At 43.6% G+C, this 15109-nt stretch overlaps 1 protein-coding gene across 1 annotated transcript; it reads left to right on the top strand.

Annotated features, from left to right (window-relative positions):
- Positions 1-30: 30 nt before the first annotated feature.
- LOC126416922 (uncharacterized) lies at positions 31-6235 on the top strand. The gene is made up of 2 exons (XM_050084804.1): positions 31-1521; positions 5063-6235. The coding sequence occupies exons 1-2, from the start codon at positions 31-33 to the stop codon at positions 6233-6235; spliced, it is 2664 nt and encodes an 887-aa protein (XP_049940761.1).
- Positions 6236-15109: the final 8874 nt, after the last annotated feature.

Here is a 15109-nt window from a genome sequence, read left to right on the forward strand (position 1 = left end):
TCACTGGAAGCTTTCCCTGAGCTTAGCCCTATGAGTGAAAGGCCTTTCGAAGCGTATTTAGACGACAGCCCACAGAGCTGCCACTCATTCAATGAATATCCTGAAAGTAATCAGTCATTTTTGGCATATGATGAACTTGGTAATTGTTTAATAGAAGAGCATCATCAAGAAAGCCAGGCTAGTGATCAGTTACTTCAGGTACTAGAGCTAAGCAAGGATTGTCATCCACCTCTGGAGGCACAGCACAAAGCAAGCCGGGCTGGTGGTCAGTCACTGGAAGTGCAGCATGAAGGAAGTGATCAGTCACTGGAAGAGCAGCACGGAGAGAGCCAGGATGTTGATCTGCCACTTGAGGTGCAGCACACAGTGAGTCAGGACGCTATGCAGCAGCAGGGAGAAAGCCAGGAGGCTGATCCGCCGCTGGGGGCGATGGACGGAGACAGCGAGGATGCTGATCCGCCGCTGGGGGCGCTGGACGGAGACAGCGAGGAGGCTGATCCGCCGCTGGGGGCGCTGGACGGAGACAGCGAGGAGGCTGATCAGCCGCTGGGGGCGCTGGACGGAGACAGCGAGGAGGCTGATCCGCCGCTGGGGGCGCTGGACGGAGACAGCGAGGAGGCTGATCCGCCGCTGGGGGCGCTGGACGGAGACAGCGAGGAGGCTGATCCGCCGCTGGGGGCGCTGGACGGAGACAGCGAGGAGGCTGATCCGCCGCTGGGGGCGCTGGACGGAGACAGCGAGGAGGCTGATCCGCCGCTGGGGGCGCTGGACGGAGACAGCGAGGAGGCTGATCCGCCGCTGGGGGCGCTGGACGGAGACAGCGAGGAGGCTGATCCGCCGCTGGGGGCGCTGGACGGAGACAGCGAGGAGGCTGATCCTCCACTGGGGACGCTGGACGTAGACAGCGAGGAGGCTGATCCTCCACTGGGGGCGCTGGACGGAGAGAGCCAGGATGCCAATTTGCCACAGAAGGCGCAGGACACAGAGAGTCAGGAAATTGTGCAGCAAAAAAAGAGGCAGGCACAGTATGAAGTAAGAAAGACAGATGATATGTCAGTCAAAGTGCAGAATACAGTGAGTCATGATGCGACAGGTGAACTGTCATTGGAAGGTGCTCTGTACGTTGTCAACAAACCACCAGAACACTCGCCAGCAACAATAGAATATGATATTGTTGTAAGTCAGACTGAATCACACATCAGTCCTCCGACAAGTTTAACAACTTACGAGCAGCTTCCTCCACAACTGCTGCCTGTAACTGTCACAAGTATTGGACCACCTGAAGAACATGAAGACAACAGTGCACACAAAAAGAATGAGACAGAACTGCAGCTGTCGCCTCTGTCTGTAACTTTACCAGCTGTTGTGTCAACTGAAGCACAGGAGACTGAGACCCAGGATGAGGCGCAACTGCCACTAACACTTGTGGAATACATGGCACTGGGCCAGTCAGTGTTTGCACCTTCCATTGACAGCATGATCGCTTCCACTGTTACTACTACTGCCAGTGATCTAAACACAGTCAGTCGGGCAACATCGACTTCGAGGTCTTTGACAGACTGTACGGTAAGTACCGTTTGGGAATATTCTAGACTCTTCCATAATGAAAAGATGCTAAACTTCAAAAACACCTGTTAGAGTTATCCGTAATGTACGCAATAATAAAGATGTATTATCCAAGATCTGGTACTCCAGCATTGTCAACCCAAGTAAAACTGGTAAAATTAGCTGTTGCTACAGATGGCAAGTTACAATAAGAGAGACAATTATGTCCAAATTTTTATTACATAAATTGTGTGCGTTCAGTGCTAGGCACAGGGAATGTTAGGTTGCCCATTGTAATTGTTGCTCAATGCAGTATGAAGCAATAATTTTCAACACGTCTCTAAACATTTGCATGTAGTCATAAAATAATCATGGTAGACCTTTGAATATTCTTTTCTTGCAAATAGACTAATCTATTCCTGTTGCTTTATACGTGAAGTGTAGGCAGAGCTGATCTCCTTCAGTTGCTGTAAATATATTGTTTGGTATTTGACACAATTGACTGCTACAAGAGTATATCCGTGAAGCCTGTTGCAAAATGAGATTTTTTTAAGCCCCAAACACGACGTGTCCTATTCCATTCTCTGAAGCCTTCTGTCATTGTAAGTTATTTTTTAATTTTGTTTAGACGGGGAAAAGGGCGCTAGAAAAATTTTACATTTGCATCCAAATTTCGGCGAGCTTGACAAAATGTCTGAAAACTAATTCTGTGGGACTGGGTCTCAGTAACTCACAAGGGAACCTCCCCATCGCACCCCCCTCAGATTTAGTTATAAGTTGGCACAGTGCATAGGCCTTGGAAAAACTGAACACAAATCAATCGAGAAAACAGGAAGAAGTTGTATGGAACTATGAAAAAATAAGCAAAATATACAAATTGAGTTGTCTATGCGCAAGATAGCGCGGTTAGCGTGAGCAGCTGTGGAACGAAAGGACAACGGTTCAAGTCCGCCCTCGAGTTAAAATTTTAATTTCTTATTTTCGCAAAGCTATGATCTGTCCGTTCATTGAAATCTCTGTTCACTGTAATAAGTTTAGTGTCTGTGTTTTGCGACCGCACCGCAAAACCGTGCGATTAGTAGACGAAAGGACGTGCCTCTCCAATGGGAACCGAAAACATTTGATCGCAAGGTCATAGGTCAACCGATTCCTCCACAGGAAAACACGTCTGATATATTCTATACGACACTGGTGAAGGCATGTGCGTCACATGACAGGAATATGTTGTCGACCCACTTAACTTGTACACTTGGCAAATGGGTAAAAAGATTCTTCTACCTTGCCCGATTTAGGTTTTTTTGTGGATGTGATAATCACTCCAAAAAAAATTGATGAAAACGTAAGAGTCTGTCACATAAACTGAAAATAAAATATTAAACTTTTCACTGGAGGCAGGACTTGACCAAGGACCTCTCGTTCCGCAGCTGCTCACGCTAACCACGGGACCACTGCGCCCCTGAGATCACGCTATCCTTGATGTTGCCTATCTTGCGTATGGACTACTCAAATTGTATATTTTACTTATTTTTTCATAGTTCCACACATTCTTCCTGTTTTCTCGATTGATCTGTGTTCAGTTTTTCAAGGCCTATCCACTGTGCCAACTTATAACTAAATCTGAGGAGGGTGCGATGGGGAGGTTCCCTTGTCAGTTAAGTAGCTATCTAGCATTGAGACTTTTCTAATGCATACGTCAGCATATGTGGGAGAACGCCGCATTTTGAAAAGACGCACCAGCAGATACGGGCCACTGGCTAAAACTCTAACGTATTGAGCCAGATTAGGGATAGTAGCTGATTCCATGAATTCAAATGTGAAACATACGTCTGGTGATAAGTCATGTGAACTTCTTTACCAGTATGCTGGTATAACGCTAGTGTTCAATAATACGTACGTGCCTCTTGTCTGACATCAATGGATTCTAATGCTAACGATTAGATTCAGTGCAGTAGGAGTTTGGGATTTGAGATCTGTGTAAATTATTGGCCATTTCGAGGCTCATCATGGATACTTAGCGATCTGTAAAGACCACGGAAGTTGAGATAGAAGGGATTCCCGGTGTCGTCTGCTATGGGACACGTGAAAACTTCTTTAGTATTTGGACAGAGACTTCAGTTATTAAACGAGTGTTTAGGTGTAAAAAAAGTAAGATGACACTTTTGTTGATCGTTATGGGGAGGTTAACCACTAATCAGTAAATCAATGTATCGATTACACTGGATTTTGAGCTGAGTTTCTATGTTTATAAGAAAAGTTACTTAATAGTATCTACCTTTTATAGGAATGGTTCTTTAATCGAAAGACTTTTCACTACACTCAGTCAATATCTGGGGTTTCACACCACCTGAAAATATAGAAAAGGCGAATTTCAGATCAGTGTGCGCTTAATTCAGAACCACCGATTTCCTTAAACTTTCATCTTGGGTTCACTGTCCTCATGTTTCCCAACTAAAGAATCAAGCAGCACATAATGTAGATAAAATCCACTACACCTCACTAATTCAGAAAAACAGGCGTTTCTCAGTTCAGCTGCAGTAGCTGTAAGTAGGTCTGAAACATTGGAATGCGAGCTTCCCAGGCAATTACCAGTTGCAAGATTAGTCTGAACATCACATGTTATCACTAAGAACAGTACTCTTAAAGTATTGTGGACCTGCATCTGAGATACCATCCCTTAAGAAGGCTGGGATATTCCCAAGTTATTTACGTGTTCAAGAGACGACAGCACATGAGTGCCAACGGTGCTAGTATGTTCGAACTGCGCTCGCTTGCGACGGTTGTGATTAGCTAGTATTAAGTGTTACTTTGCAGTCACCTCCAGGATGAAGTTATGGTACTTACTATAATCAGGATGTTTATGTTAACAATTATCGCGCGTTTTCAGATACTGAAAGGAGCCCTAGATACACTGCTTGTTTCGGTACCAGCGTCTCAACATAGTCCGCTCACAAGAGGTCGGCGTGATAGTAACAACTATATTGCTATTAAAGAATGGCTTCAGCTACAACTACTTGGCTATGGACAAATTTTCGTTGTTAAAATGTTAATAAGGTTTAGTAAACAGTTCATTAATTAATGAGCCTCTCCCATGACACTCTATAAAGTTTCGTCCGTGGAGTTTTTCTTAGTCTTTCAAACTTTCCCTGCACAAGGCGGCGTCCCTATTCTTTCCCGTAACAACCTAGAATGTCATCAGTTTCATTGTGGGTAATGCATACATCTGCAGCTGGATCCGTTACTGTGATTATTCTGCTGTCACTATAACAATCAGGATTAAAAACACCATCGCACTTCCATAAAGATCGTCCGTTTTCCCCCATACCTAAGAAAGCCCCAAGAATGAAGTGCGAACGTATACCGATCAAACTTTCATTTTTCCTAATTATACTGAACATGTCAAGAGTCAACACTTCGGGAGGGAAGGGGGTCGTGAGGTAACGTGAACGCGTTGTACTGTCTTTGACCATTTGATATAACTTATCAACTGTTCCCTGATGCATTACTGTTTGTTCCACAGGACGCTGTCCCTGGATCCTCTACGATGCACCAAGAGCGTCTTTCACCTCAGCCAGGGCCCAGCCAGTTTAGATACCAGTATCCACTGGCGCCAGGTTCCAGGCCGTACAGATACCAACAACCACTGGCACCAGGTTCCAGGCCGTACAGATACCAACAACCACTCGCACCTGGTTCGGACCTGTACAGATACCAGCAGCCAATGGTACCAGGTGCTAGCCAGTACAGATACCCAATGGCACTAGTCCCCACCCAGTACCAACAACAAACACCACAAGGGAATATACTGGGTACTGGTGACTCTGACGACGATCCTGGTTACCTCAGCGAATCGTCTGGAGAGCTCCAGAATAACGCTAGGCTTGTTCAATACCCTGCAGACTGGCAGCCTGCGTTGATCCGAGAGCCAGACTTAGACATCATTATTGCCTTCATTGAGAGTAGCACTACCCAAAACGCCGCACCAAAACCACAGTCCGCAGATACGCCTGACCAAGAGCAGGTTCTGTTGAAAGAGGGAGGCGATGACCAGCCAGGAGCTGATAACATAGACATAACAGCTGCCTCGGTACAACAATCGCACCAAGGGGATCTTGAACAATCGCTTCAGAATCGTCCACCATCTGCATCAGATCATCCACATCTAGTCGAAGATACTGAGGAAACGGAAGAGGTTGCCAAGGCTAGCACGTCAAGCAATGGACAACTAATGACCCCTACAAGAGAGACTTCATACCGGCTTAAAAGGGATACACCAAGAGGTAAGAAAAATCTTACACGCAGATGGAAAGAGCATCAGACACTAAAAACGAGTAGTAGTTCCGACTCGGACACTGAATCTAGGCGACATGAGCTTTGGAAGTATCAGCAGGAATCGTTAGCGATTGGAGGAGGAGCAACAATGGAAGAATTTTTAGTGTTGCAGCAGGACCTGGAGCAGTACTACGCAGGACTTAAGTTAACCGAAGGTGGTGATGGACATGCACCAGAGGCTGGACCTAGCGGAGAACAGCAGCCGGTGGCAGCCTCTCAAGGAAATGAGAGAAGTCAAGCAACTGACCTGGCCCCTGCAGATGTACCTCAAGCGGAGCGTGATGAAAGTTCAGCCTCCACGGACACAAGACAGCCGAAAGAGACATGCGAACCTGTAGTGAGCGACGTTTCGAGTGCCTAGAAACACATCGATCCTGAGAGGCGCCACACTACACCCACACGCACACACAGCTGTGGGCACGTAGCTCATAACTGCCGAACGGGCAATTTGAAACCAGAAAGGACTTGTCGACGCAGTCTGTTTTAGACTAAAAATTTTATTGATGGACGCCGAGGAAATAGCTCTAAAAATTTTCAACTTTTTGCTAGATCGTTGCACGGACAACACATGACGTAACTCAATATACGAGGCGCTTGTCAGTCTTGACTTTCTGCCCGGTGAGTAATCCGTACGTAACGATTGGCATAACTGTTATCAACTGACAAACTGTCGACTGTAGTTAAGCTTTAAGTACTTGCAAAACGAGTTGCACAGAGCTAAACATCTGATCCGACGTGACAGAAAAGTGTTTTGGTACATTCACTGAGAACACCCCTGAAAAAGTGCATGCAAACATGTCATCGATCTGCACTGTACGGCGTGAAATAAGCTAAAAGGAAGAGATGAATCGGCTTGACTGAAATGGATGAATCCTTAAAATTTGTGTGGTTGCTATTAGTGTCCGCAGCCGAGCGAGTAAGCACTTAGTTTCATAAGTGGGAGGTCTGTGGATCGAATCTCGCTGCCGATACTACTTTAAGTTACCATTATTCGATGCTATGCTTAGATATGCGTCGTACCCCACGAAACTGTGTGACGACAGAACAGGTTATGAATATAAACAAAGTTTGTTTTTGTAACGCACACAATGAAACAAGAACTGTGACATGCAAAAATTCGACGTTCCTTGCATCTGCGTATGCCGTTATCGTTTTCCGTATTTCTACGATCAGTACCATTCTGATTCGTGCAGTGCTGTATGGGTTACGTACTATATTTGTCACAAATGTAGATACAGTGATGTAAATAACTACGCTGATTTGATTGAAGGTTCTCGTGTATCCTTTAATTTCCAATAGTCTTAAGAACTTTCTCCTTTTTTCATGTTAAAAATTAGGAAAATACTGAATGATCAGATATTGATACTGTGACGGTCATAAGAAGTCTGTTTTTAGAAGTACAAGGAAATTAAAAATAAACTACCGGCAGCGATTTCCGATCCAGAGACCTCGCTCATACGAAACTAAGCGCTTACTCGCTCGGCTGCGGTTTCTGTGGACACTAGCAGCCCTAGAGAGTTTACAGCGTAAGCAAGCTTATAATTTTCAAACTCGATTTTCGCAAAAACGGTTGAAAGTTGCTTCTTTCTCTTACATATGCTAATCCTGTCGTACCCTACACATCCTGTCAATAAGATTCAAATCCGTGGGGGGAAGTTCGTACGGTCCCCTCGTTGGTAAAGTTCCGAAGCAAGTGGGACTTTTGTAACGGTACAAAACTATGAGAACTTGGAGCAGAAGTCGGAGACCAGAACTGCAACGAAGCCGCAGCCAGACAACAGATACTGATCATTGAACAGCACAATCGGCTCCCTTGTCGGGCCAGTCACGGACATCGGCCACAGCCGGCCGTCGCTCCCGCTTGAACAGCACCCCTAAGCAGCAGTACCCGCAACAGCAGGAGCAGAAAGATATCCGTTACGCCATCCCGGGTGTCAGGGCCCTGGGGCCAGCCTTCGAGAAGCCACTCCAGCTCGACTGACCTCCGCATCATCAACGATTACACCAGACCTCGGTCACTGACCAGACGGTGCGATGTGGCCACAAACGCAGCTCTTCCGCGAATTCAGCCCCAGGAACCAACATCTAAACGCTGTCGCAGGCCCACACGCAGCGCCTGCCGTGTGTCAACTGGGAAGCCTCACTGTGAACTCTGCCGCGGAGGAGGGACTTCTGCCTGTCTGCAAAGCTCTGGTGGGCAACACCGTGCCAGACGCCCGCCTCAGCTCCTCACCGTCGATCCAGACTTCGACACCAGGCACCGACACACCAGGTACTAATTTTTCTTCTATGAAGTTTACATTAAATGCCATCAATTATACCATGAAACTATGAAAGGCTTTTTTAACATTATCTGGTAATCATACTTCGCTATTATTTGCACTGGAGATTTCCTTCTATTACAAAAATTTCTTATCTTGAAGCAGGTAGGAGAAAGCAGAATGAAGAGGTAAGTGGAATGAAGGGGAAGACGCGACCTTCCGCAGTAGTGGCCGCCCGTGATGGCAGTGCAGCCGCCTCAGCTCGCTTCTCATGCTGAAGACGCCAGCGCAGCGCTATGTCTCCCGAGCAGAGCGCGCACGCCGCTCGCCATATGTCAACGTTTGCAGCTACGACGCCGTAAAGATCGCGCCAGAGAATGGAGCATAATCAGAAGAATGTCTGAACTGTATGAATTAGTAAAGGTGTAAGGTGTCAGGCAAATACAGCACCTTCCATAAAAACCCTGACATGATAGCATATCCGGCAATATGTCATATAGCTCCGAATAAATCCTGACATTAAATTAACCAAAGTAATACGATCAACGAGTGAGCAAATGGAATACCACAGACTAACACAAGAATGTCTAAATGCATGTCATACCTTCCCACCGTGAAACAGACACAGTTATGAAGGAAGAAACGAGAATAGAAGCCGAGAGCAGAGCCGTGTAGGCTAGAAGGCCCTACAATAAGAGTGGGACAATGGGACACCCGCATTTCCGGCCGACCACCAAGAGGTCCATCCCCCACCCCATGTTAAAAGATGGAGCTCTCCAGAACAACAGTATAGATCTTACGATACCACTAAAAGGGCCACACCAGCTGCAAGTTTTAGCGGGAGACTATACACGTCTGTTACGTAGCAAACATTAAAAACATTGCCCCACCACGAAAAGTATGTTTCTCATTGGATAGACAGAATTTTTGTAGGCGGAGCTTAAGGTTAACATTGAGACGCTGATTGGTCAGTTGGAAACACAGCCAGATACCTTTTTCTTAAACCAACTTCGGTAAACAGTAGTAAGGATAAGTTCGAGAGAGTTGCTACTGAGACGGCGAGGTGTGTGGAGCTGTGCCGCCAGCCGCCCCTGACACTGCCTAACCACCGACAAGGTAATGAACGCAAGCGATACCACATAAGAGCGCATAAGGCTTCACTCAGAACTGCAGAAGTCTCATCTGTTACATCCCCTTTTTACGTAATACTAGTGCCGATCGTCAATTAAACTTCGTGGTATTCACATTTGCTACTTGAAGTTAAAATTTGAAAAGCAATGATTTTTCTGTCATATAATTATTGAGATGCCACATCAACCACTGTAATTTATGACAAGTTAAATAAGTAGTTTTTGCTTTCATGAAACTTAATTTAAACCTAGATTATAGATGTGATATGGCATAGGTCATCCTTCGATCCATTATAGAACTTGGAAGCCCATTCAGGGAATATTCGTTAACATTTTTGTTGAACGCAGTTGGTTTTTATCGTCCTGTATTAAAACATTTCCTTTTATCAATAGTGCAATTTATTAACAATGTTTTGTGAGTAGAATAAACTTTCCAATGGTAAACTTAACAGCTTTTTCGACGTTATTTTACCAGCTAACTAAAAATAGGAAAGCCTTGAACCCCTTCCACTAAATTTAGTTAGTATTAAGTTTCTTTTACAGGGAGTACAGTGGAGGTGACGCTGAAATCGTTAAGTATTTGGTTATATCATCGCTAGTCTCACTGAACTCCTTTGAACTCCACATGTCATGTGTGGTTTGGCGTCTCGTTACTAGCAACAGGTCCCAGGTTCAAACTAGTCAATTCCCTAAAAAAATATGCTCAGAGCGTCGTTGCGCGAAAGTGGTAGGGAGACACGACTTAGAACAGACACCACGCAGAATGTTAGAACTAATAAAGAGTTGTATCTGCACCAGGACCTGCCTCTATTGCTTTCCACATCGCCCATATTCCACAGAGAACCCAGCCCACACTCACACTGCCTATCCCTCTCACATTCATACTTCTACCCACTCAGTTGCTACGAACTGTGAGTGACCATCATACAATGTTTAAACTAACTACTACGTGACTGACTTGCTGTTCTGTGATTATTCGTGCCTAGTTCAAAGCATAGTACTTTATTTTGGCGGAGAAATGATTTATTGATTTCTGATTACGCAGATCTACGTAGTCTTATCAGTTTCTATCTTTTTAACTGAACTATTGTAGGTCCACTGTTTCCTAGATAGGCATTCATGTGATCGAATAAACTATCCCTTTATTCAACTTAGAAGGGGAGAAAATGGTCGATAGATTGCAGTGCAATAAAGCGGCTGGTGTGGATGAAATACAGACGGAACTCATCAAATACAGTGGAATGTCAGGTCTTAAATGGCTACACAGGATAATTGAAATGGCGTGGGAGTCGGGACAGGTTCCATCAGACTGGACGAAAGTAGTAATCACACCAATCTTTAAACATGCAAACAGAAAAGATTGTAACAACTACAGAGGTATCTCTTTAATCAGCGTTGTGGCTAAAATCTTCTCAGGTATTGCTGAAAGGAAAGTGCGAGTATCAGTTGAGAACAAATTGGATGAAAATCAGTGTGGTTTAGGCCTCTTAGAGGTTGTCAGGACCAGATCTGTAGCTTACGGCAAATAATGAAGTGTTAAGAGTGGAACAGGAATTGTATCTGTGCTTTGTAGATCTAGAAAAGGCATATGACCGGGTTCCTAGGAGGAAGTTACCGTCTGTTCTACGAGATTATGGAATAGGAGGCAAACTTTTGCAAGCAATTAAAGGTCTGTACATATAGTCAGGCAGCAGTTAGTTAACGGTAAGTTGAGTTCATGGTTCAGGGTAGTTTCGGGGGTAAGACATGGCTGCAACCTGTCTCCACTGTTTTTCATATTATTTATGGATCATATGTTGAAAACAATAGACTGGCTGGATGAGATTAAGGTATGTGAACACAAAATAAGCAGTCTTGCATATGCGGATGACTTAGTTGTGTATGGCAGATTCGTTTGAAAATTTGCAAAGTAATATTTCGGAGCTAGATCAGAAATGTAAGGACTAAGATATGAAGATTAGCACCAGCAAAACGAAAGTAATGTCAGTGGGAAAGAGATATAAACGAATTGAGTACCAAATAGGAGGAACAAAGTTAGAACAGGTGGACGGTTTCAAGTACTTAGGATGCATATTCTCACAGGATGACAACATAGTGAAAGAACTGGAAGCGAGGTGTAGCAATGCTAATGCAGTGAGTGCTCAGATACGATCTACTCCCTTCTGCAAGAAGGAAGTCAGTACAAAGATTAAGTTATCTGTGCACCGTTCAATCTTTCGACGAACTTTGTTGTATGGGAGCGAAAGCTGGGTGGATTCAGGTTACATTATGAATAAGGTTGAGGTTACGGATATGAAAGCTAAGATGATTGCAGGTACTAGTTGATGGGAACAATGGCAGGAGGGTGTCCACAATGAGGAAATCAAAGAAAAACTGGGAATGAACTCTATAGATGTAGCAGTCAGGGAGAACAGGCTTAGATGGTTGGGTCATGTTACACGCATGGGAGAAGCAAGGTTACCCAAGAGACTCATGGGTTCAGCAGTAGAGGGTAGGAGGAGTCGGGGTAGACCAAGGAATAGGTACTTGGATTCGGTTAAGAATGATTTTGAAGTAATAGTCTTAACATCAGAAGAGGCACCAATGTTAGCACTGAATAGGGGATCATGGAGGAATTTTATAAGGGGGACTATGCTCCAGACTGAACGCTGAAAGGCATAGCCAGTCTTTGATGATGATGATGATGATGATGATGATGATGATGATGATGATGATGATGATGATGATGATGATGATGATGATGATGATGATGATGATGATGATAACCTTTATTTCCATTTATTTAACTGCAGTTCGTGTTTAAAATTTCGCTTAAATTGCCAGTGCTTTAGATATTTGACCAGAGGATTATTATCTGTAACTATTACTTGAGTTCTCTTACCTAATGGACATTAAAGCAGAAATGCACTGGTTGACAATGGCAACGTCAGGCCACATTTTCTGAACGGAGCGTGCATAGCCCAGATACTATCCGACAACCAATCCCTTAATTTTTGTACGTCACAAATATGGTTTTTTCGTCAGGGAATGTGATTAGAAAATCTGTCCTTAATTCCTTAGAAGTTGGTATGTAGCAAGCCTCTCTCGCAAGCAGTTTCACTTAATATCTTGAGGTTAGCCAATATGTGGAACGGCTTCTCGCTATGCAACAAGGTTGTAAATTTTTATGCTCGCAGTCCCTAGAGCATAGTGAGTGACGAGCTATGCTCTGGCAAGGTCTGGTGCTACAGTCCTAAGAATGAGGTGGTCATTTGCTTCATGGACAGAACAATGGACAGTTTTAGGTTCGATGGCGTCATAGCAAAAAAGGGGCAAACTGACTTGCTGGAATTCGGTAAACTTTGAGACTGGTTTGTAATACGTATACAGCGAAGAGCTGTTCCCGAGCCATTAGAGTGAATGAGCGTTTGACGAAACAGTGCTATTAAACATACCCGGCAGTGGAAATGATCAAAGGTGTTTCAAAGCACTGCAAATTATCAGGGCAAGGAGACGAACAATAACTATTAGATCCAATAAAGCTTCTGGATGGATATGTGAAAATCGCACCCAACCAGAAATCTATAAAATTAGCACCTAGTTTTTCTGGAAGCTACCTGCTAAAGGGCAGAGTCTACCTGTGCCCCCGGGAGTTGTCATCCACCGGAAACGATCCCTGTGAGGCACGGCCTGTAAAATGACCTTTTTTAAAATAATATTATTAATATTAATGTGTGTTTGGAGAGAGAGAGAGAGAGAGAGAGAGAGAGAGAGAGATTGATTTGTTGATTGAGATTTTTACTTTAAGTCGTAATTGGTACCTGAATTTTGGTTGCTGCCTCCTTGAATGATCAGCTTCTGCACCAGTTGTTGACGTATTGCAATTTGGAGGAAGTTATTGTTCTTTAAGGTTTAAAATAAAAACTCTGTTGGTTACTTGGCCGTATTGCGGATAGCTTTGAGCCCAACTTTTCTTAGCTTTTTGTACCTAAGGGACCACTGTTGTAAGAAAGATGAAACATCAAACAGCAATCTGCTTTTCGTGAGAAAAGAAGATTGCTTCGCACACAAACTTCTTTCAAACTACACCTCCTGCTACATTAAAATTGGAAAATTGGTCAGTGTTCATCACCATACTATTGTACAAAAACATAATCCAATTACTGTAATTAAGAAATTATGAGAGGTTGTTACTTATTGAATGAAAACTATAGAGAATGCATTTCCTTTACTGCATTTTAGTGAACTTTGTACACTTAAAATTCTGTCAATTGATAGACGGCAACGACAATGTTCACCGCCTTTTCCAAAAAACAAGATATTTCTATTCTTCACTTCCAAAAAATTTGTACACACAAATGTTTGGCAACTCTTACACATACTTCACTCGGTTTTATCACTAGAATATCAATTTTCATTAAATGTAACAATACGTCCTGAGCGACGGCTTAGCAACACGTCCTCTTTCGACAAGATACAGATTAAGTCTCTTTTTTAATAAAATCAATTGTCTTTTTTTTTTTTTTTTAGAGACCATACTCAGATTTTCTAATACTATCGTTGCGGAGATTGCGCGCTAAAGAGTTTCTTGCTGTCCAGTTGCACTTCACTTAAAGTGCTTTTAGAATCACGCTTACATTTTCGGTATTTAGATACATTACTGAGCTTCTCAGAATAAAATCGGGCACAAATTAAAGAAAAAAAAGCAGTGAGACACACAACATTATAGGCGTACCTGCACTCGGGAAGTCCTCGTCCACTCAAGTGACGGACGGGTTCGCTAGCCGCTGTCAATGTGAGTCTAACTTTCGGAGTGTTCAGCTCGTTAGCCTTGTATCTGTGTGTGCTTATACGTTCGATATGGAACTGTCAACAACCACCCATGGTAAACCATGTGCCTACTATGACGGTTAATCGTACATCGTAAAGAGAACCAAAACAGATGGGACTGTGATGTGGCGCTGTTCGAAACATAGAACACACTGCCGAGGTGTGCTTAAGACCAAAGGCTGTGTCGTGCTTAGTTCATGCGGATGAAGCTCGCTTAGGAGTAAAAACGACGTTAAAACAGACGAAGAGCAGATCACGAGAGGAAGAGACTTAGATTTGTAAAATTATATCGAAGAGTTAGGACACTTGCACAACCGAGGCTACGATTTTGTTACCGAAATGCCAGAACAGCAAGCAATGAAGAGATTATTACACGTGCCAAGGGCCAAATCACTTGGCAGTCAGAGCCAGAAACACGACAAGCTGATCTTCAAGCAGAGTTACAAACCGTGAATGACGGCAGCAGTTATCTATTAAGTGATGACAGCTTTGGAGATAGGATCATAGTTTCTAACGGAAAAGCAGGAACAGAGGCGCTAAAGACTAAACAAGACTCTTTCATGGTTGGGACCTTCAAATGCTGTAGCAAGCAGTTTTCACAAATATATACTATTCATGCGGACTTCGGAAGTTTAAAGTACGAAACAAACATCTATCCGATGGCTTTTGCATTCTTTCTAAAGAAAAGAAACGAAACATATGTCCGTCTCGTACGTGTTGGAACCACATTACTACATTTTCGCTTTGGTTTTTTTAATTTTATTTGCTGTTTATATGTTTTACCTACTTTCACATTAATTTTGCATTAATTACGCACACTGTCTTAGTTTACAACGAACATTTATTGTATTATATGTATCATGCCTGCTGTACTAAAAAAATCTTCAGATAAAGCACCTCAAAGAACATTTTTTTGCATTTGTACCATTCCATTCAAAACTTAGTACCTTCAATATATTCTAAAAAAAGTAATGCTGAAGCGCTACAATACCGCACCATGTCTACGTTACACAAGGAGTAACTGACCATTAGAAA

The sequence above is a fragment of the Schistocerca serialis genome, chromosome 8 (assembly GCF_023864345.2).
Source record: "Schistocerca serialis cubense isolate TAMUIC-IGC-003099 chromosome 8, iqSchSeri2.2, whole genome shotgun sequence".
In the NCBI taxonomy this organism is placed as follows: domain Eukaryota; kingdom Metazoa; phylum Arthropoda; class Insecta; order Orthoptera; family Acrididae; genus Schistocerca; species Schistocerca serialis.

Bases quoted from the DNA above. Each gene is read 5' to 3' on its own strand.
- LOC126416922 (XM_050084804.1), top strand. From the start codon at position 31: ATGAGTGAAAGGCCTTTCGAAGCGTATTTAGACGACAGCCCACAGAGC. The intron at 1,522-5,062 runs GTCAGTCGGGCA...TTTGTTCCACAG, and splicing joins CTGCCAGTGATCTAAACACA to GACGCTGTCCCTGGATCCTC.